Source organism: Danio aesculapii, chromosome 5, assembly GCF_903798145.1.
Source record: "Danio aesculapii chromosome 5, fDanAes4.1, whole genome shotgun sequence".
NCBI classification, from domain to species: domain Eukaryota; kingdom Metazoa; phylum Chordata; class Actinopteri; order Cypriniformes; family Danionidae; genus Danio; species Danio aesculapii.
In genome coordinates, this window is record NC_079439.1 from 22,531,948 (window position 1) to 22,556,442 (window position 24,495).

A 24,495-nucleotide genomic window follows, 5' to 3' on the forward strand; every position below is an offset into this window, starting at 1 on the left:
CACATACGTCAAAACACTCATGTATGCGTGCAGTCCAAAAAATTTAAATGTTTTATATGGATTCAGGTTCTACTAACAGGATCCACATATTTTTGGAGACATTATACGACAAGCATCTGCCCACATACTGCATCTCAAGCGAGCGCCAGTGAAGTGACAGTTCACACATATCAGTATGGATAAGGGTAACATCACCTTCTCCATATGGATAAACTGCCTATAATAGCTGACATACAGCACTACTTCACCAGTTGCACTGCCTGTTTCTTTCCCAGCCCACACTGCAAAAAACTGAATATGTGCAGTTGTTCCCTTAGGGAGCTTATTTCTGCCTGTCATGACCCTTCAAATGACTTCAACTAATGCAGTCAGGGTGGCTCGACCATAATAAATCAGATTTTGGAGCAAACCATATATTCATTTTTGTTTTTTGTAAATCGAAAACTCTACTGAAACTGTAAACAAAAGCTGTATACTTACAACACTCGTTTTACTAAACTAGCAGTCAAATAATCAGATTTTGTAAAATCTAAATATTATGAATACCAACCATGTCTATTTCTGTTTGGATGAATAATTTCCAACTGTCAGTTTATACATCTTCATTTTGAACTTTTTCCACATATAATTCATTCATTCATATTCCTTCAGCTTAGTCCCTTTATTTATCAAGGGTTGCCACAGCGGAATGAACCGCCAACTTATCCAGCATATGTTTTACACAGTGAATGTCCTTCCAGCCGCAACCCAGTACTGGAAAACACCCATTCACACACTCTAGCATTCACACACATACACTACGGCCAATTTAGCTTATTCAATTCACCTACTTTATAGCGCACGTCTTTGGACTGTGGGGGAAACCAAAGCACCTGGAGGAAACTCACGCCAACACAAGGAGAACATGCAAACTCCACACAGACACACCAACTGGCCCAGCCGGGGCTCGAACCTGCAACCTTCTTGCAGTGAGGTGACAGTGCTAACCACTGAGCCGCTGTACTGCCTCAAATATAATTATAGCTAAGGATTTTACAGTACACCCCTCACAGATCTCTCTTTTAATGAATAATTTCTGTAGGAGGGGTGGCACGGTGGCTCAGTGGTTAGCACTGTGGCCTCACAGCAAGAAGGTTGCTGGTTCAAGCCCCGGCTGGGCCAGTTGGCATTTCTATGTGGAGTTTGCATGTTCTTCCTGTGTTGGCGTGGGTTTCCTCCAAGTGCCATAAGTGAATTAAATAAATTAAACTGGCTGTAGTGTATGTGTGTGAATGAGTGTGTATGGGTGTTTCCCAGAACTGGGTTGCGGCTTGAAGGGTATTCACTGTGTAAAACATATGAGAGAATAGTTAGTGGTTCATTCCCCTCTGGCAACCCCTGATAAACAAGGGACTAAGCTGAAAGAAAATAAATGAATAAAATTTAGTGTAGGATGTTTTCAATAATATACTTGTGTTCAGTATATACATTAGATTAGTCATTACCAAATCCAAAAGCAGAACTATCTAACAAAAAAACAACAAATTGAAAAAAACTTGATTCGATCACAATTAAAAATTGGTACTTAATTTGTAAATTGCGACGTTCTGGAACAGATCGGTACTGGATCCGATATGTTACCAGGGGAGGGAGAGGTGTCACGGATGAAGTTGAAGAACACGGGGGTGGGTGGGGTTTGTGGTGTAGCAGACAAAGTGATGAGCGGGGGTGCGTGTGAGGAGGGGGATTTCTTGTTCCGGCACAAATTAATATATATGGGGAAAAATATTAGATAAGCGACAGTTGTAACCACTGAGCCACCGTGTCACCTGAGCACTGTACATTTTATATATTTATAATATTTTATATGGATATCATGTTGCATATTTTGACATAAAAAGTTGATATTTCTGTATATACAGACTCAAAAGTTTGGGGTCAATATGATTTTTAAATGTTTTAAATTAAGCTTTTCCTGCTCACCAAGGTTGCATTTATTTAATCAAAAATACAGTACAAATTTTACAATTGTGAAATGTTATTGCACTAAAATGTTCAAAATGAGTTTATAATTTAATTTAGTAATTTATTCCAGTGATTTTAAAGATGAATTTTCAGCTTCATTACTCCAGTCTCAGAGTCACATGATCCTTAAGAAATGACTCTAATATTTATTATTATTATTATTATTATTATTATTATTATTATTATTATTATTATTATTATTATTATTATTATTATTATTATTATTATTAATGATAATAGTAATAAAATGAGTAATGCTGGAGTAATAATTCCATTTGAAACTACATACAATAGGTAATACAGAAATATTTATTAAATAAGTATTTAAAAATGTAACAATTTATTTAACATTTAATAAATGCCACCTTGATGAACAGAATAATTTTATTAAAATAAAAACATGAAAAAAATGACCACAAACTTTTGACCGGTAGTGTATGTATAATCATTTACATTTTTCCCCTCACGCTGCATTATTGTTTTACTGTTTAAATTGAGTTGCTAATCAATTAATAAGCCGCTAATAGAATATGCAATGGAAGACTGCCATTATGTAATCTGATCTGTATCATTTTTTCTGAGAAAAAAACAGTGGAAACATTCAATAGCTTTTTATTTTCCATGGCCAAGACTTTGACGTATGTGCCAATGCAGAAACCGACTTTCAAAAGTGAATCTATTCTGAGAAAAGTAAAAAGCTTTCACCCCAGACTCCTCTATTTCTGTTGACGATCCTGAAATGGCATCGTTTTATTTATTTACTTGTTTTTCATTTTAATCTCCCGTTTATTCATGTTTGTGCCTTTAAATGCTGAGCACAGGTCAGCAAATAAATACAGATCAGGTTGTGTTGTAAACCAGATACAAAAACACACACTATCCTTGTTGCTGAAATTCTATCTGCCTCAATAAGCCTGTTTACAAATGCATCTTGTTATGGGTGCTAATTACGAGGCATATTACCCACTTAACGAGCATAACGAGCTTAATTATTTATTCTGCCTTTAGAGGGGGTTTGCCTCCTTCTGCCCTTCAAAGGGTCTTGAAGACACACAGAGACCCCCAGGTTCAGAAAAATCACTTTCGAGCTCATCTTCTGAAATGCTAAATGTTGCTTAGACTCCAAATGATCAGAGGAGCAGCTAATAGTCACACACATTTATTCAAATTTAAAAGCAGAGCACATTAATTTAGACTTCAGGATCTCGTCTTTGAGCCTGCTGGACTCGGGGCTGAATAGAGCATGTCAAGCTGCTATTTCTTTCTATATTTCTCTTAAACCCCACGGCTGGCATCAGACCAGACTGCAAGCACCCAATCCTGCAGGGAGCTGTGAATTAATGTGCCCTTTTCTCCTTCTATCTCTCTCCATCCTGAATCCGGGATTTCGGTGAATCAGAGTGTTGCACACACGGTCTGAGCCTGTAGAGCACATACGCACATACACAAACATACAGTGCGGACACATACTGTACGGCAGGGTCCCAGAGGAATTGCTTAGCGGTTGCTCCATCAGGATACTTAATGGAGTATCCTACTTAAGGGAGTACAATGGCTTCTCGGCTCGTTTTTCTTAAAATGCTTTAATCATTGGATTACTAATTAAACCAAAAGAGGAAAGAAGATAAACATATTGTTAAATGTTTCCATTTTTAAATGAAACAAGAAAACTATTTGTATATTTCAGTCAAAAATGTTTTTGTTCAAATGTTTGCTTTTTAAAAATTCTGTAAAACTCAATACTCAAAGACTAAATGAATTTGATCAGAAATACAGTATAACTGTAAAATAATGTTACGGTTGAAGTATTTTTTCTATTTTTGGTAACACTATAATAACTATACACTATTAATTATTTATTAAGCATTAGCAAATAGTGAAGTCATTATCTGTTAAGCATTAACTCTACATTAACAAAAGTTAATAAGCAGTTTATATCTGCAGATACAAATGTTCTATTCTTGACTTATTATTCTTGACTTGACATTTATAATGTGCTTAATGACTATTTTCATACTTTATTATTGATTATTTTTTCGTTACTAAATTAAGTATTGCATTATTTACAAACCAGATATTTGAGAGAAGTTGCTGGTTTTTAAAGATTATTCAGAATGAGTGAATGATTAATAAACTATTCAAATTAACATTTATATATCTTATGATTCAGGCGTATATAAATAGTTAATTTTTATGTTAATAAATGCTTTATTAACTTAACTTTATCCAGTTTTGTTACCTAATCTTAAGTGAGGACTAATAATACAGCCTTTATAAATCCCATTATAATTTTCTAAATCCCTTATAAATGACAATTAAAGGTTCAGTTATATTCTAAACAGGAAAAAGAGAAAATAAATGACTTTATTTACTTATATTCATTCTATTCACAAATGAAACTGTATCAAATGAAAAATAAACCTTTGCAATCTTAACTAAAATAAAATTACTGTGCAGTTTAGACATTGCTAAATAACATTGAAATGTTGTACAAATGTTGCAGTAGGTAGTGCTGTCGCCTCACAGCAAGAAGGTCGCTGTGAATTGGTACAGGTGAATTGGGTAGGCTAAATTGTGCGTAGTGTATGTGTATGTGAATAAGTGTGTATGTGTTTCCCAGTGATGGGTTGCAGCTAAAAGGGCATCCGCTGCATGAAACAAAGGCTGGATAAGTTGGTGTTCATTCCGCTGTGGATTAATAAAGGGACTAAGCCGAAAAGAGAATGAATGAATGTTATTTTATGTTGTATTTTGACACTCTGGTTATTCGGGCAATGTTTAAACTTTATAGTCATTTTATTTTTTTAGATAAGATTGCAAAGATACTGAGCCTTTATTTGTCATTTATTAGGGATTTATTAAGCATAAATAGTCCTCACTTTAGTTGAGTTAATAAAGTATTTATTAACATACACATTAAATATTATCATATGCCTGTATAATAATATATAAATGTTGGTTTAAATAGTTTTAAGAAATTGTTTTAAGAATTTAAGAATGATCTTAAAAAAACAACTCTTAACTACAAATGATTTGTAAATAATGTGATATCCGCGGTTATAAACTGCTTACTAACGTCTATTATTGTAGAGTTAATGCTTAACAAATAATGAATTCATTATTTGCGTAATAGATGATTCATAGCATGTAGTTATTATAAAGTGTTACCAACTTATTTAATATTTGAACATAATAAAAAATGTAAAATAAAATAAAAAAATTTTATTTGTTACTTTGATATGAAAGCTGAACTGTATGCAGACTTCATATCATTAACATGTTAATTTGATGCTGAAATATCAGAGGACTTAATATTTTTAGGATTCAGTGATGAATAGTTAGGGTTAGGTGCTTTGGTTTAGAGCAAATGAACCAAATTTAACCTAATTATATAAGACTGACATCTTCAAAAATTATGTAAATTAATAAAAATTCCTTTGAGATCTTTTAAATGAATTCACAATTTTAAAGCTATGCTGAGCCGACATTTTATATATGACACTTCTATAACATTTTATATTAGGTTGAAATTGTGAGTATTAGTAGTCATGGGGTATGAACTTTTTTTTTTTCAAGTATTGTTTTTATAAACCCTTATCCTTAATACTTTCCCAGTAAATCACAAAATGGGAAGGTTTCGGACCTTCAGATATTTTTGTAAACCATAAGGGCCTTGGATTCACTAAAGCAGAGCAAAACTGCTTTAGATTGATGCTCAGACAAAACTTGATATTTGAGCAACAAATACAGCAGGTGGTAAAACCAGTCTAAAAATGCTCAAAAATCATTATTTACAGATGCTGAAAGCATCCAACCTGCCAGTACATTTTCCTGTAATGTTCCGTCAAATCTCTTGAAAATAAAACCTTCTTTTCAAAACAAACTGTGCATTTTATTTTTTTTTATAAGATCCCGATTTTGATTTTATTGTATCTTTTTGGCTTGTTTACTGGCTCCCTGCATGAAGCTCTGGGCCTTCGGTAGTTGAAGCTAGCCGAAGACTATCCATTTTTACTGCACTAAAGAGATCATAGTCACGGAAGATGCTGCCGTGCTGCAGAGATCAATACTGCATCACTCTGAGTTTCTATGTGTATAAAGAGATATTGATTATAAAAACATTCTGTATATTGAGATTAATTGAATCAACAGCGAGCCAAAGTCAAGTCACATAGCACCGTACAGAACTGTCAAGCCTCATACTTAAGTGACACATATCAGCGATACGGGTCAGTTTAGCCAAATTAAACACAAGAAAAGATGGTCATGCAGAATTGGTAATGCTTTGGTTGCAGTCTATTTGCACGGACCCCCTCATGGCCTGAGAACACAGAAGGTCGGATTGCAGTTATTGAAGCTCTCAGCATTTCGGTCAGAGCCTGTTACAGATAATAGACTTCAGTAAAAAACACTTTAACAAAGGCAGAATCGGGTATTTCGCCCCGAGACGCACTATGGAAGGCTTTTATCCATCAGTTTGCCTGATAAAAATGCATATAGATCGCTGGAGTGAGTGTAAAAAGGCTTAAATCAGTTTTAAATATGATTTAGAGTTTGATCTGAAATGCAGCTCTTTGCCGAGCAGTCCGAAATCAAAGTGCGCACGCACACACACATAACATTCCTGCTCTGGGATTCTTTATGAATTCTATCCTCAGGGGTTTACAAGTAAGTGGAGGCTTTTAACTGCGACAGTTGAGTGAGTGAGTTACTGTGTGTGTGTGTGTGTGTGTGAGAGAGAGAGAGAGAGAGAGAGAGTGCACAATGAGGCTTGAAGGATAAGAGAACATATGTGCCTGTAAGCCACGCCCCCGTCTGTCCGTCAGCTTGATTGACGGCTTTAAAGAGACAGTGGCAGTGATGGATAGGCGGGACTAATAGCTGCTCTGCCTGATTTAGCAAAAAGGGAAGGCATCTTTCATTTATCTTACTTTTTCCACTTCTCTCGCAGAAATATGCAGCTATTTTTCTCAGTGCGCCTACAATAACCACTCCGCCTCGCTCACTCGCTCTTTCTTTTCGACTCGAGGAACGTAGTGTGTGTGTGTGTGTGTGTGTGTGTGTGTGTGTGTGTGTGCACTGTGTTCTCACCCCTGGGGTTGCTGAGTGCTGCTTCAGTGGCCTTGCCTCCATCACCACACTGGTTGGGGTGGAAGGGTGTGCACTGCTCCCCGCTGCCAGCCACCACCTCCACATTCCTGCTGAGATCTTTGGGTTCAGTCAGAGTCTTCAGGCGGTACAGCTTCCCGCTGCTGGTGTCCGACAGGTATAGCGACTCATGCACGGGATCCATAGACAAGTAGTACTTATGAGCTGGACTGGAGCTGGAGGAAGAGAATTTTAACTAGGGTTTATGACAAAGCAGGGCTACACATACATATTGGCACTGTACTTATGCTGAAACTATTTTATAAAGTCGAAATCCATACTGAAAAACAAGCACATACAGACTCCCAGAGTAAAAAAAAACACCCTCCAGGTCTCAGCGCCTTGCAGAAATTTCAATCATTCTGAACCTGAGCCCAGATTAAAACTTCCAGCCCCGATCAAAACTTCCAGCCCCTCCAGCACGTCGGACCCCTGCTAGTCTATAATCTTCCCTTCCTTTCCTTCCATCCGGTTCAGCCCTAAAAGCAAATCTACCTGCTGCCTCTTTCTCATCTGTTCCTAAGGCAGAATGAAAGGAAGGATATGTATAAAAAAAGCTCTGGATTTTCTTAAAGAGAGATACATTGTCCTCCACAAAATTTGATGAGGTCTTTTTTTTGTCTTTTGACAACAGTAATATGTTTTTCGGATTGCGCTCTCCTTGTCAAAGCTAACCACGTCCTCCGGCACACCACCTGTGGCGTCTGAGTTTGGTGCTTGAAGATTACGAGGCATTCTGCTGCTCTGACATTTAAGCAAGTTGATTCACTCTTTTGGCTTTAAGGACAGTGCTTAGAGTTGTGTAGAGGCCATGAGGTCAGAGTAGAGGGCGGCAGATGCTGTTGCTCAACCACTTGTAACACTTGGGAATGAACAGACAGATAAAGTATACACTTGCTGTACTTTTAGCTATTTTTGAAAAATTCCAGTAAAAGTTTTCAAAGTTAACAAAGAAAGCTGTTTTTGTTATAACATAAAAGGATTTCTGTTGCTCAACCAATAGTAACATAAAGGCCGTGTGTTCATAGTCCAGTTTGTGGCTTTGATAAATGTCTCTCAAATAAATATGTTAAAGTAAATACTTGTTCATATGTTGAATTTACATTTACAGTCAAGTCGAAATTTTTAGCCCTCCTGTAAATGTTTTTTTTTCTATTTCAAATATTTTCCAAATGATGTTTAACAAAGCAAGGATTTTTTTACAGTATTTCCTGTATTTTTTATTTTTGAAGACATTTTTTTTTTTTTTAGCTTGAATAAAAGCAGTTTTTAATATTTAAAAAACAATTTAAAGGTCTGTGCTTGACGATCTCCACAGCCTCCCTAGTAAGGTCTATGCCAGGGTACTAGAGAGGAGGATCCGGCCGATGGTTGATCCTAGGATTCAGGAGGAACAATGCGGTTTTCGTCCAGGTCGCGGTACACTGGACCAGCTTTATACCCTCACCACGGTGCTCGAGGGTTCATGGGAGTATGCCCAACCAGTCCACATGTGTTTTGTGGAGTTGGAGGAGGCATTTGACTGTGTCCCTCAAGGCAGAGGTGCTCTGTTAAGAGCTGTCTCATTCCTGTATGAACAGAGTAGAAGTTTTGTTTGCATTGCCGCAATAAGTCAGACTTGTTTCCAGTGCATGTTGGACTCCGGCAGGGCTGCCCCTTGTCACCAATTCTGTTCATAATTTTTTTTTGGACAGAGTTTCAAAGCGCAGCCTTGGGCTGGAGGGGGTACGATTCGAGGACCACAGGATTTCATCTGTTATTCGCAGACGATGTTGTTCTGTTGGCTTTATCAAAAATGGACCTTCAGCATGCATTGGGGCGGTTTGCTGCCGAGTGTGATGCGGCTGAAATGAGAATCAACACCTCCAAGTCAGAGGCCATGGTGCTCCACTGGAAAAAGGTGGCTTGCCATCTCTAGGTTGGAGGAAAGTCCTTACCCCAGGTGGAGGAGTTCAAGTATCTTGGGGTTTTGTTCACAAGTGAGGGAAGGATGGAACGTGAGATTGACAGGCAGATCGGTGCAGTGGCAGCAGTGATGCGGTCAATGTACTAGTCTGTTAGAAGTAAAGAAGGAGCTGAGCCGAAAGGCAAAGCTTTCGATTTACTTATCTATGTTCCTACTCTCACTATGATCATGAGCTTTGGGTCATGACTGAAAAGACAAGATCTCGGATACAGGTGGTCAAAATGAGTTTCCTATGCAGGGTTGCAGTGCACACCCTTAGACAGGGTGAGGAGCTCTGTCACCTGGAAGGAGCTCGGAGTAGGGCCTCTGCTCCTTCACATGGAGAGAAGTCAGCTGAGGTGGCTCGGGCATCTGTTTCGGATGCCTCCAGGACGCCTACCTAGGGAGGTGTTCCAGGCATGTCCCACTGGGAGAAGGCCTCGGGAAAGACCCAGGACACGCTGGAGGGACTATGTATATTGGCTGTTCTGGGAACACCACAGGGCCCCCCGGAGGAGCTGTGGAAGTGTCTTGGGAGAGGGAAATCCGGGGTTCAAGACTGCTGCTCCTGCGACCCGGCCCTGGTAAAGCGGTTGAAAATAAATGAATATTTTAAGGTCAATATTATTAGCCCCCTTAAGCATTTTTTTCGATTGTCTACAGAATAAACTATTTTTTTGCAATGACTTGCCTAATTATCCCAACATAAAGCCTTTAAATTGCACTTTAAGCAGAAAACTAGTATCTTGAAAAATATCTAGTAAAATATTATGTACTGTCATCATAGCACAGATAAAAGAAATTAGTTATTTTAACTGTATATGGGAATGATATTCATTTTTTAGTATTAGCCCATGTAGCTCAACCACTTGCACATAAAAGGCTATCCACAGACTGATTCATTGAACCATTGAAAGTACTGTTAGGGGCTTTTGATAATGGGTTTGCACAAATGTAAGTACTTACTAAACAATAAAAATAATTCTAGAAGTTATACTAATTATTTTGTAAATAGTTACTTGACAAAGCTATTAACCAGATTTAATTCAGCACTGAAATAGTAAAACACATTATTATTCTTTCAAAGCTGTTTTTGCTATTATAAAAGGGAATATATGTGAAGTTGAACCTCTAACACCACCAAGGTCATGGGTTCTTGATAAAAGTGTCTCACAAACGTAAATAGTTACTTCACAAAGCCATTAATCTAATTTACATCAATAGATAAAGCTGTTTTTTTTATAATAAAAGGTTTCTGTAGCTCAACCACTAGTAACACAAAGGTCATTAGTTCAGTTCCCTGGGAATTGGCAGACTGAATACTTTTGAAGCACTGTTAGTGGATTTTGATAAAAGGCCTCACAAATGTAATTAGTTACTTCGCAAACCATTAACACAATGCATTTCTACTGTATACTCAAATGTTAATAGACATTAGTTTGGGGCTGACTTTGTTATAATAAAAGAGGAAGCTCAATGACTAGTAATACAAAGCTTGTGCGTTCAATTCTCTGAAGATCTTTTTAAAGCAGATGCTTTTTTAATACAAATTTAAAAAGTTACTATAGTAAAGAACAATAATACTATTAATAATAATAAAGGGAAAAAAACACTAGTAGCCCTATTGCTAAAAGTCTATTAACATCTTTCCATAAAGTGCAGAAAAAAGTAACTAGTTGCTTTACAAAGCCATTGAACAAATTGACATCAGCACTGAAATGCATGTAGACATTAATTATCAAAGCTGTTTTTTGTTATAATAATAAGGAACACTACCTGACAAAAGTCTTGTTGTCAATCCCAGTTGTAAGAGCAACAAATATTAACCTGATTTCTAGTTGATCATCTGTTGAACTGCATCCCAATCATCACAAATACTGCAGAAGACCTATTGGAACCCGCATAGACCCAAAATTCTTATAGAAATCAGTCAAGTTGGTGAAGGAAAAATCATGGTTTGGGGTTACATTCAGTATGGGGGCATGCGAGAGATCTGCAGAGTGAATGGCAACATCAACAGCCTGAGGTATCAAAACATTTGTGCTGCCCATTATATTACAAACTACAGAAGAGGGCAAATTCTTCAATAGGATAGCGCTCCTTCTCATACTTCAGCCTTCACGTCAAAGTTCCTGAAAGCAAAGAAGGTCAAGGTGCTGCAGGATTGGCCAACCAAGGAACCAGACATAAACATTATCGAGCATGTCCCAGGTAAGATGAAGGTGGAGGCATTGAAGATAAATCCAAAGAATCTTGATGAACTGCAGGAAGGTTTCTTTGTCATTCCAGATGGCTTCATTATTCATGGCTTTATTAGTCATTGCAGGGATGTATGGATGCAGTCATCCAAGCTCATGAGAGTCATACATAATAGTAATTATTTTTTCACTGCACCATGACTTTATATTCTATACTGTTCAGTATTTCTGTTACTTTAGAAAGTAACTTTCTGTTACTTTTATACTTTCATACCAGACCTTACTCTCCTAATTTAATAATTACAACTCAAGGCATGATCATATTTTATTTTGGTAAAATAAGCATAATCTAGAGGCCTTTGCCTTTCATATAAGCCACTTCTGATACTAAATTATAAACTAGAAGTCAAGTTAATATTTGCTGTTGCTAAAACTTGGATAGGCGACAAGACTTTTGTCAGGTAGTGTATATCAACCCTTAGTTATAGTCTATTTCAATGTAAAATGTCACACAAATGTAAATAGTTACTCCACAAAGCCATGAATTAAATTCACATCAGTATTGGAAAGGTAAAAGACATTAAAGGTCTAAAGCTGCTTTTGTTATAATGAAAGTAAAGTTTCCATAGCTCAACCTCTTGCAATATAAATGTCACAGATTCATTTTCATGAGAAGAAGTGCACACATTTAATACACAGTTAAATTAAGAGGACCTTTCATGTAAATAGTTACTTCACAAAGCTAATAACTGAATTTAGATCAGTGCTGAAATGGAAAGCGAGATTCACATTTCTATCAGAACTGTTTTTGTTATAAAAATAAGGCTAAAAGTCGCCCGCTCAAACCGTCTGTGTTTACTGACAGATTGATGAAATTGAAAATGTTAATACCGTAAGGCTCTTTTGAGTCTTTGCGAGGTGAAATCAGACTCTGGGTTTGATCAGAAGCGCTATCTCCAAAAGACGGCTGAAGGTAGGATTTCCCCCTTGCTGTGGGATGTAATACTGTGTGCAAACACACACGCGAACGCAAAGATAAAGGATTACAGTGCGCTTGTCAGTGTTAGTCTGTGGGCCAGAGGTCTATCCCGCACTCTAACTCCCTCTCTGCGGGGGGCGCCGTTTCTAAATTCACATGAAACGAGGGAGATCTAGACGATAAGCGGCAGACTGTGGTGTGACGCTGCCAGCGGTTTGCTGAGAAAAGCTGTTAGTGTTCAATCCATCGACCAGAAAAACGACTTAGATGGATTCCTGACCGCACACTGAAGATTACAAGCAACAGTAGTCACTATGTGGCTTCATAACACAAACAGCCACACCAAAACACATCCACTGATGCACAAATACACTGACACATAAACAATACACAGATGGATGCACGATTACAGACATAGACACATCAGGATACCATGCATTGCCATGTAAAAGTTAAATGATAACACACGGTCAACAAAAACAAGATAAGTAATTGAAAGGTAAACAAATCAAATGAATGAATACATAAGTAATGAAATAAAGGAGGAGGCAATCAAGCCAACTAAGAAATAAAATTGCTTTGGGCTTACTTTTTTTTTGCATTATTGTTATTCTGTATAGGAACATTTCTGTTTAGAGCTGTAGGATGTTGTGACATTGATGGGGAATGCAGCAATTTACTAAACGTGTTAATTAGTTTAAAGTATTTTGTTTTTCCAGGAGAAAAGACCCAATACTAAGCCTTTAATTTTGTTGACTTACTATCAGAGCTGTTGTCTCTAAATCTGTTGTTTTGCATTAGAGACTCGAGTCACTTAACCTCTAGTTCCTCCGAGGTTGATCCATGGATGAATGGAGATTCAAAATAAAAATAATGAATTCAAGCACAGGTGCAATGACTGAAGACTATGAAATGATGTCAGTTCTGAAAAGAAACATACCTGTGTCTAATGTCACGATTTCTGGACGCGTAACATGAAAAAAAAAAGTGGCAAAGTCAACATTAATAACAGATATTGCTCATTGAAAATGATGATTTTCACAATGAAATATTTAAAAGCTATTAAAAGTGGATACTGAAATATAATGATATAAATATAAATAAGTATTCAACACGTCACCATTTTTTTCAGAAAACATATTTGGGGACTTTGTTGACAGTTGACTTGAAATTTTCACCAGTTGTTGCTAACAACCAAAGAAATTCATTTATGAAAAAACCCAATATTAACTAGTTTACAAATTAAGTTATGTGTAATAAAATGAAATGACACAGGAAAAAGTATCAAACACGTGAAAAAAGGAAGGTGTAGAAAGGCAGGGAAAGCCTAGACAGTATCTGAAATCTCTCAGTAGTTATTCAGCAACCCTCTGCCCTTCGTCATTGTAAATTATAATTCACTGCTTCAGTCCACCATCAACATTAATATGATGAAGATGAAATCAGAGTGGACATTTTAGCAAGACATTGATCCAAAACACAGCCAAGGAAACTCTCAAATGCTTTCAGAGAAAGAAAATCAAGCTGTAGAATGGCCCAGCCAATCACCTGACTTAAATCCAATAGAAAATAAAAAAAAAGATCAGATTTGATTGACGAGACCCACGAACCATCAGGATTTTTACACTCCTCTGAATTCTGTGAAAATAATCACACCTGAGCAATTAATGTGACTTCATTCTCCATATGAGAGGTGTCTTTAAGCTGCCATCATCTTTTATAATAGTAAATATATTTCAGTAGTTAACTTCATTATCCTTGTGTCATTCCATCATTATTACACATAACAATACATATTGCATTGTTTTGTTTTATCATTATGTTTGTATTGTTTGGGCTTTTACCAAAATGTGGTTCAATTCCATGTCAACAGCTTCTTTAGATATATTTTTCCCAGAAAAAAAAACATAATGAGTTGAATACTCCCCGTATATATTTTTAATAATGATCTTTTTGCAGGTTATTTGACACAACATTAAATTAAGTGTTTTATTTATTTCAATATTTTGTTGCAGGAAGCTTGTCATTAATAAACAAGAATTAAATCAAATCACTTAAAAAAGATTAGAAGATAATACAAAAATAATACTCAAAATAAATAAACACAAAGGTAAATAAAAACCACAAACTCACAACTAGTAAATTAGTGAGATTTTCAAATATTACTAGAACTAGTTTAGAACAATAGAGTTTGTATTTAGCAGTTACTTACAGTATCAAATAAATAGACAAAAATCAAGATTGTTGAAAAGTGATTGATGTGCAGATAGAGGATGGCAGACCTGAGCTCCAAGATGCTGATGGCGAATCCATTAGGGAGAATCCTGCGAATGTAGTTAAAATCACCTACATACACACTTCCATCTGAACCGCAGGCCAGAGCGATGGGGGCAAACAGTTTCTGCTCCACCGCCGGGCCGTTGCAGTTTGGACAGGGGATTGTGCGAACCACCCCAGTCCCCATCACTGTGGAGATGACCAGGGGCTGCTGGGAAATAAAGACATTCTCTCCATTACCTTTATGAAGGATACCTGCAGAAAAAAAAGAAACACACAATATTAGATTGAGGCCTTTCTATATCAATGATGAAATGTGATGGTGCTAAAAGACCCTGTAGAAACAAACTAAAGAAAAAAAAATGATATAAAGGGCTATCAAGGGAACTTTCAGGAACTAACAAAACATATTGATCGGGAAGATGTTAGATGTATGTTGAGCATCTTTTTTTTGGTAAACACTGCCCTCTTGGTATCTGAAGGTCAGGGGTTAAGATATGTTTTTTATACCATTTTTCTACATTTAGATAAAGGGTTTTAGTTTCACTCCAACCTAAAACTGAGAATTTCCATCTAAAAATCTAAACGGATCATAAAACAATTCTTTAAAGCCTATAAAATGATGATCATCTAAAATATTGATGAATTAAATTTTATGTACATTAAAATGTACACTTTACAACTGTGCCACAGTGTTCATTTCATCGCAATTTACAGCTATTTTGGGGGAGTAATTATTATTAACATTAACATTTGTTTCTGAAATGACTCAAATGAGACTACGAATACATAAAAAATCTGTTTTGAATGACAAAAACTAGTGGTTATATATAGACATTTTCACATTTGGTTAGGATTTAGGTAAATTTAAACAGTTGGAGTTGTACTCGACCTTAGTAAACTCTCATTAAGTTTTAAACAGCCTAAGCAGCCCAATAAACCTGCTTTTATTGTAATCAAACAACAAAAGAAAAGAGAAAATCATACCTCCTTTGGACTGAATCGCTTTAGTACAGTTGCCTTAATAAGAATTAATTATATGTAACGAAGGATTTCATATGTAGGTTGCTGTAAAGAATGGATTTTATTCAATAGAAGACAATATTCAATTGTGTTTTTTTTTTGACAAGTTATAATCCAATGTCATTTGTCATCGCTGATAAATCTGTTTGTATTGCATGTTCAAACCTTAATATCATTGATGTTAAAGGGTGTTTTCTCCAGCAGTATATCTCTTTAGACTTTTTAGAGAAATGATTAATGATATACAAATTAACTAAACATGTTATGTCTGTCAGCTAAATATACTGTACATTTAGGCAATAATCTTATGATATTTAGTCAACTGAAATGATTTAAACTAAAATAAATAAATAAATGAATAAACAAATGACTGAAATATCACTAAAACAAAACAGTGTTTAAGTCAAAAGACTAGGCCTAAATCCAAATCAATATCTGCTGTCAACACTGCATTTGTGTTGTCATTTCCAACATGGTCAACACTGTTGCCATAATAACATTTATTAATTATAAATTATCGAAGCCTTGTGTTTTTCAATACAAATAAAACAACTACTTGTGATGAGCATGTCTGAGATTAAGAGCTCTATTTTAATGACCTAGGTGCAAAGTCTAAAGCACATGATGCAAAAGCATTAAGGTAGGATTGAGTGTTCGTATCCACTTTTGCTATTGTAAGGACAAAAAACACACAATTTGCGCCCAAACGCATGGTCTAACAGGATTGTGCTTAGTCTCTATATGAGTTATTATGGGTGCGTTTTGAGCATAACATGCATTAAAGCAGTCACAGTCTCATCTCACATTCCCTTTAAGAGTCAGTGACGTCGCGCCATGGCGCATTTGCTATTTACATGGCGGACTTTGTAAGTGGAAAAGCTGAATGCTTCAGTAGCGAGAGAACAGTTACACAGACCATCTGCAGCTAGGATATAGAATGAGTCTCCTCCATTCGGCCTCTTTACTTTACTTTTACTCTTTACTTTACTCCTTTACTTTTGTGGATAAGGAAACAGTGTTGTTCGCAATCCACTGAAGACTTTCATTAGCCTTTTACATATTTATTTACAGTTGTTAAGTGCAAAGATTTGTTTTAAAACTATTTCCTAATTTCCAGCAAATGAATAAATGAATATTAATAACAAAGTGTGGTCAAAAACAGTTATGTACAAATACACGTCCTAGTCTTATCCCCCATATGGAGATGCAAATGTGTCCAAAACAAATCTAAACTTGTTTTTATTGAAACAAACATAAATATACATATAATAAATACTACTACAAATAATAATAATTTTATACTAATGCATATTGTCATGAATAAACTGAAAAAAGCCCCCAAGATGAGGGATGGAGGTAGTGGTTTTTATATTTATGTAGAAAATAATAATTTTTGTAATAATTTAATCCTTTTTTTATATGTAAAGATACCTGTGTATTGCTGTACATTCTGTGTGTATTAAGCACTGTGCAAGCGTTTGGAACTGCATGGGTGCATAACTAACATGCTAAATAACTTCAGACCTGCTTTTAGATGGTCAATGATGCCTTAACATACCTCTATTTTAGACCTGTACGCCTATGAGTCCACAAAGTGGCACAAATGGATTTGCGACTTAAACAACATGGTGCAAAAGGTGAAAATTTGTTTTGCGCTTGTCTGAAAATAGCAACAAATCGCTTTGGGCCCTGCAATAGGGCCCTTCATTTGTGATGTAAGTTCCACCATGGTCAACACTGTTGCCATACTGACATTTATTCATAATAAAATATCAAAGCATTGTGTATTTTAACACAGAAACAACTATTTGTGAAAATCACGTCTGAGATTAAATATTAGATGGAGAAAACCCATGATACTACTTGTTAATATTTATAATATATATACATAACTGCGTCTCATTTCTAAATACAAGTTAGTTAAAGCTATTGTTATAGCTATATAAGCTATAAATAGAAGTTATTTGGTAATGCCTGCAAAAAATTATGTAATTATGAAAAGTATTAATGTATCATTTTATTCAAAAATAATCTAAAATAGTTAATATTTTTACTATTTTTAAAAAGTGCAAATTTTAAAGGTCCAAAATCTCAAAACTCAAAAGCGAATGAAAAAAAAAAAACAGTACTTTTGGCTGCAGTGTCTTGTCTCTCTCTCTCTCTCTCTCACACACACACACACACACACACACACGCACACACACACACACGCACACACGCACGCACACACACGCACAGACACACACACACACAAAAAAAAAAAAATCGCACAGAATTCTCCCGTGGTACAGAATATCCACATTTTAGAAGGCAAAGTACATAATCTAATACTTCTGAAAATTCTGTTTTAATTCAAGTTCACAGTGCCAAAAGTGTCCAGAAAACAGCCATGTGCATGAGTGTGTGTGTGTGTGTGTGTGTGTGTGATAATCCCTCACCACTCTCCAGATTGAGGACATGGTGGTGGTTTAGAGTCCATCCGCCCAGGTTTGATGGCATCAGCTCAAAGCCCTGCAGCTGAGCAACTCTCTTCTCCCAGAGCACAACGTCCAGACAGGATTCATACTCGTATCCAACAGAGACTGTCATCAATTCACACACATACACAAGCACAAACGTAAGTGCCAAACTCTGAGCCCATTAAAGATCACCATCATCATCAAAATCCGAGAGACAAACCAACAGCATCATCAGAAAAAAAAAGACTAATTTGCATACACACCCTTCCAATGGCAATTCTTCATTTTAAAGTGAAACGGCAGGATTTTAATGCATAAATTATCCAGCATAAGCAATAATTACTGTTATTTTTCAGGATTAATTAGACTGGTGTGAGCTAATGTTTACAATGTTGATGTTATTTATCATTTAAAAAGTAGTTGCCTATCAAAAATACGAATTTTTTACTCAACATTAACATGTTGTGTCACAAACTAAGCGAGCAACGAGCTGCGACCAGTGTACAGTATGTGGAAAAATTATATTTGCTTCAGTTGCAGTTCTGTTGCCATGGCGTTTTGGGGAACTTAATTAGACAGGTGCTTCAAAATAGCAAAGCTTGGACTGGAGCCAACATAAGCAAAGTTAAGGGTATGAATAATTATTAACCAATAATTATATATATTTGCCTATTTGCAGGCCAGAGATTCTGAGTTATGAGCATTTTATGACTTTCTCCCTTTTAATGACTTTCTCCCTTTTTAATAATACGTTACTTTCAATCTGTTACAAAACACTACATAGAAAATTCAATGATATATTAGCATATTGTAATTTAACACACCTATATTTTAGACCAGTAAGCTCATGAGTCCACAAAGTGGCACAAATAGATTTGCTATTTAAATAATATGGTGCAAAACATGAAAATTTGTGTTGCGCTTGTCTGAAAACAGCAACAAATTGCGCCATGCACGTCTTGCGCCCTATTGCGCCAGGTGTATGATAGGGCCCTGCGTGATGTCCTTTCTACCATGGTCAACATTGTTGCCATTATAACATTTATTAATAATAAAAGATCAAATCATTGTGTATTTCAATACAACACTATTTGTGCAGAGCATGTCTGAGATTAAATATTAGATGGGAAAACCCATGGCAAATACTACTTGTTAATATTTATAATATATATATATAGAGAGAGAGAGTTCAGATGCAAAAGCTGCTAAGCGCCACTTCCGGCCAAAATTAGCTTATGACATTGAGCGAATGCTTTTGGCACGTAGTACATGTTCAACAAATATTTTTGCTTCAAATCATCTAAATCGCAGCATCAGCACATTCAGAAATAACAGTTTGTAGGCAAAAGCCTCTAAACGGCACTTGCCTTTGACAGCAAAAGCCGATATGTCCCGAGAACCAATCAGGAGGCGCATTTCGAATAATATGTTTTCAATGTACAGCGTGCTAATATGCCTGCTTTTATTAAGAGACTCTTTTATCCCGCTTTCGATTTAGATTTTAAAGGATGGAGTTTGATGAACTGGATGAGGCTTTCCGACTGTCAGTGTATGGCAAATGAAAACATCCCTTACCTCAAAACTCATTATAATAAAAAGAAAACACACTGTACAGTCGGAAGTGTATGCATTCATAATGTGCTTTTGGGCAGTGACGCTATTTTGAATGAGACCGATTTACTATACATTTATTTATTTGACTTTTTATTCAGTTTGTGGTCTCATTTTATCAGTAACACCGTAAGTTATGACATCGACTTGCCTTTTACTACAAAGACGCCGTTTTTGCCTGTAAGTACCATGGAGCCAAAATAAGCGATGTAAACAATAGGCATTTTGGGGAACTTTATTAGACAGGTGCTTCAAAAAAGCAAAGCTTGGATTGGAACCAACTTAAGCAAAGTTAAGGGTTTGAATAATTATTAACCAATAAATATATATATTCTCCTATTTGCAGGCCAGAGATTCTGAGTCATGAGGATGTTAACTTAATGACTTTCTCCTTTTTAATAATACGTTACTTTCAAACTGTTACAAAACACTTCATTGGAAATTCAACAAGATATTAGCATATTGTAATCATTTACGACTAAAAAAATCTCTCTTTGCAGGATGAAATAAATAAATAAATCAGCTGTTACATTTCACACATTTGTTTATTATGACTACGCAATGTTTTCTCCTAATTCTTTCTAATTACTACTTGAAAACAGGAGTTAATTTCTCCCATAATAGCCAGTAATTACTAATTTTTAGCCATTATTTAGAAGGTGCGTGTCATGGATTGGTCAGGCTCTCACGACCCCCACTCACGAAGATCACCATCACCTGACTTCTAATGAGCACACAGCTGCATCACATTCACGAGCACCAGATAAAAGCACAGCACTCCAGTCGCTCATTGTCCGGGCTCGTCTCGACGAAAGCGGACAACTGAGCGACCACTCAGCGTAGTCATCCTCAGCTAAAACAAACGATTTACTTACCTGTTCTCTTTGTATTCCTCCTAGTCTTCCTGGTCCTCCCGAATCGTCCTGTCTTCCAGTCCTTCCAAGTCTGTGTCATCCTCTGTCAGCTGTATCTGGTGTGTGCTGTCCATCCTCGTGTATTCCTGTTACCCAGCCACGGAGGAAAAGACCCCAACATCATTCCTGATCCTCCTGGCTATCCTTCATGTGCTCCTTGTTGTCATTTAATAAACACCCTAACGTTTCCTTACCTCTGTCTCCTGTCCGCTTCATAACAGAAGCCCGGACCTTTAACGACGACAACATGAGCACCCCCGATCACCTTCAAGAGCTGGTGGACCAGTTGAAGCGGATTCTACAGCCACCAGCTCCACTTTCCAACGCACCACCAGCACCGAGCACTTCCGCCTCCACAGTTTCTTCTTCGGCCCTTCCTTCCAGTCCCATGGCCCGACCGGCGCCCTACTCAGGCGGAGCGGGGGAGTGCAATGGTTTTCTGTTACAATGTTCCCTCATATTCGAAATGCAACCTTCTCTATATCCCACAGATAAGTCGAAGATCGCCTACATCGTATCTCTACTCTCTGGACCTGCACTTAAATGGGCTGAGACGATCTGGAACCAAGCCGGGCCGGTCATGAATTCCATCACTACCTTCACGGAGTATTTCAAAGAGGTGTTTGGACGTTCTGATGGGGAAGTAGCCGCTGGAGAGCAGCTGTATCATCTAAAGCAAGGTACTCTATCTACACAGGAATATGCTCTCCGGTTTCGCACTCTAGCAGCTGCAAGTGGATGGAATGAGAGATCGTTGTTGACCACGTACCGGCTCGGCTTGGAACCCACGCTCCGAATCCAACTGGCCACATTAGATGATACAATGGGTCTGGAGAGATTCATCCAACATTCTCTCCGATGTTCCGATCGTCTCCGTTCCTATCAACAGGACACCATCACCCCCTCGTCTGCACTCCTCCAATCGCCTGAGTCAACAGCCTCTCCAGAACCAGAACCCATGATAATAGAGTCTGGAAGACTGACATCAGCGGAACGACAGAGGAGGCTGACCCGGGGTCTGTGTCTATACTGCGGTGTCAGTGGACACACCCGTATGGAGTGTCCCCTTCGTCCCATTCGGACTTCAGTGAGTGTATTCAGTACGAATATTGAACAATGTAAACCACTTACTACCACCGTACAAATAACTACTGCCTCTATTTCTCTCCTTGTCACAGCCCTCATCGACTCCGGGTCAGCAGGGAACTTCATCTCCCAATCCCTCTGTCGTCAACTCCACCTCCGTACTGAGGCGTCCTCGCATATATACCAGATACAACCGATAACCCAGTGCACTCGATCTTCGACCCGTATCCATCGACAATGCGAAGACATCCTTCTTCAAGTGGGGTTGTTACATCAAGAGAGGATTCAATTTCTGGTTCTGGAGGGTGCAAATATGGACATCATTCTAGGGCGCCCGTGGCTGGTGAAGCACGATCCCATCATCTCTTGGGGCACAGGAGAGATAAAGAAATGGGGATCTGGATGTACACCTGCCTGTTTTCCAAATCTCCCTCTTCAAGGTCGGAACCCCATTTCTTTGTTTGCAACATCGGTCGAGAGCCCTCCTGAGAAGCAGTCTATCCACATTCCTAAGGAGTACAGCTCCTTTCATGATGTCTTCTGCCCCAAGAGAGCTTCCCAGCTACCGCCGCATCGGCCATGGGACTGCGCGATCGACCTAGTTCCAGATGCCCAGTTGCCAAGAGGTAGGATCTACCCGCTCTCGCTTCCAGAGAATCAGGCAATGGAAGATTACATAAGGGAGGCTCTGAGTCAGGGGTACATACGTCACTCAAAATCACCAGCCGCCTCAAGCTTCTTCTTTGTGGCCAAGAAGGACGGAGGGCTGCGTCCATGCATCGACTACAGGGTCCTAAATAACGGTACAGTAAAATACCGATATCCCCTTCCTCTGGTACCAGCCGCTTTGGAACAGCTCCGAGAAGCTAAAGTCTTCACTAAATTGGACCTCCGCAGCGCGTATAATCTGATAAGAATACGTGAGGGGGACCAATGGAAGACAGCATTCGTGACCCCTACTGGCCACTATGAATATGAGGTCATGCCTTACGGTTTGGTCAACGCCCCCTCCGTATTCCAAAACTTCATTCATGAAGTCCTCCGGGAGTTTCTTCACCACTGTGTAATAGTGTACATAGATGACATCCTCATTTACTCCCGGAGTGAGGCCGAACATCGCCAACACGTTGCGGAGGTCCTACACACATTGAGAGAACATCACCTCTACCTCAAAGCGGAGAAATGCTCATTCCACCAGAAGTCGATTCATTTCTTGGGATACATCATTGACCAAACCGGTATACGTATGGATGGGAAGAAAATTGAGGCTGTTCTATCCTGGTCAGAACCCACTTCCATTAAGGAGCTCCAGAGGTTTCTTGGGTTTGCTAACTTTTATAGACGGTTTATCAAGGACTACAGCAGGATTACATCACCTCTCACTAATCTCCTCAAGGGTAAACCCAAAGGACTGGAGTGGACCAAAGAAGCAGCCGCAGCCTTCCGCCTTCTTAAGAAGGAGTTCACAAGGGCCCCACTCCTGACTCATCCTGACCCAAATCTTCCTTTCGTGGTGGAAGTGGACGCATCCACCACCGGCGTCGGGGCAGTATTATCTCAACATCATGATACACCGCCCCGACTGCATCCCTGTGCCTATTTCTCTCGGAAGTTGAGCCCGGCGGAGCAGAATTACAGCATAGGAGACAGGGAGCTTCTAGCAATCAAGCTAGCCTTGGAGGAGTGGCGTCACTGGTTGGAGGGAGCCAAACATCCGTTCCAGGTGATCACAGATCACAAAAACCTCCAATACATCAAAGAGGCCAAGAGACTATGTCCACGTCAAGCCAGATGGTCACTTTTCTTCTCACGTTTTGATTTCTCCATTTCCTATCGTCCAGGACCCAAGAATCTAAGAGCAGACGCTCTCTCTCGTTTACACGAGCATCACGATCATGAAGAACTCCCAACGAAGATTCTTCCCGAACACATCTCCATTTGTCCGATCACCTGGAACGCTCCTCCAGTCGTTGCCACTCCGGAAGCCCCTGCTCCGCCGGGATGCCCTCCTCATCGGCAGTTCATACCACCTGAACACCGGGTAGATCTGATCCACTCCTTACATACCTCGCTAGGCACTGGACATCCAGGGATCAACAATACTCTCTCGCTAGTATCCCAACGATTCTGGTGGCCAAACATGGCAAGGGATGTGAGGCAATATGTTCAGGGCTGTAAGGACTGTGCCCAATCCAAGAGCCCACGTCATCTACCCGCTGGAAAGCTCCATCCCTTGCCGATTCCGAACCGTCCCTGGTCACACCTAGGAGTGGACTTTATCACTGACCTCCCTTCGTCAGAAGGTAATACCTGTATTCTAGTCATAGTAGATAGATTCTCAAAGTTTGTCAAACTAATCCCTCTGAAAGGTCTTCCCACAGCCTTTGAAACTGCCGACAATATCTTTAATCAAGTCTTCAGGTCATTTGGTATTCCAGAAGATATTGTGTCGGACAGAGGTCCACAGTTCATCTCACGTCTATGGAAAGCCTTCTTCAAGCTCCTAGGTGTGGCCGTCAGCCTCTCTTCTGGATATCATCCCCAAACCAACGGGCAGACAGAGAGGAAGATTCAGGAGGTGGGACGGTTCCTGAGGACCTTCTGCAGTGGTCACCAGAACTCCTGGAGCCAGTATTTGGGCTGGGCAGAATATGCCCAAAATTCACTGCGGCAACCCTCCACCGGACTCACGCCATTCCAGTGCGTCCTGGGCTTCCAACCACCGCTCTTTCCCTGGGATGGCGAACCATCTGATGTCCCCGCAGTGGATCACTGGTTCCGGGAGAGCGAGAGAGTCTGGGACGAGGCTCATCAACATCTGCAGAGGGCAGTCCGTCGAAGCAAGGTAACC

The 24,495-nt window shown here is 38.6% G+C and overlaps 1 protein-coding gene across 1 annotated transcript in view; it reads right to left on the minus strand.

Annotated features, from left to right (window-relative positions):
* The window catches only part of LOC130229017 (teneurin-1-like), a 323,020-nt gene that overhangs the window by 52,999 nt on the left and 245,526 nt on the right, over nt 1-24,495 (minus strand). Inside the window, 4 exon segments of the mRNA XM_056457598.1 lie at nt 7,096-7,328; nt 13,215-13,235; nt 14,557-14,806; nt 18,013-18,156. Of these exon segments, the coding sequence (XP_056313573.1) occupies nt 7,096-7,328; nt 13,215-13,235; nt 14,557-14,806; nt 18,013-18,156 (648 nt within the window).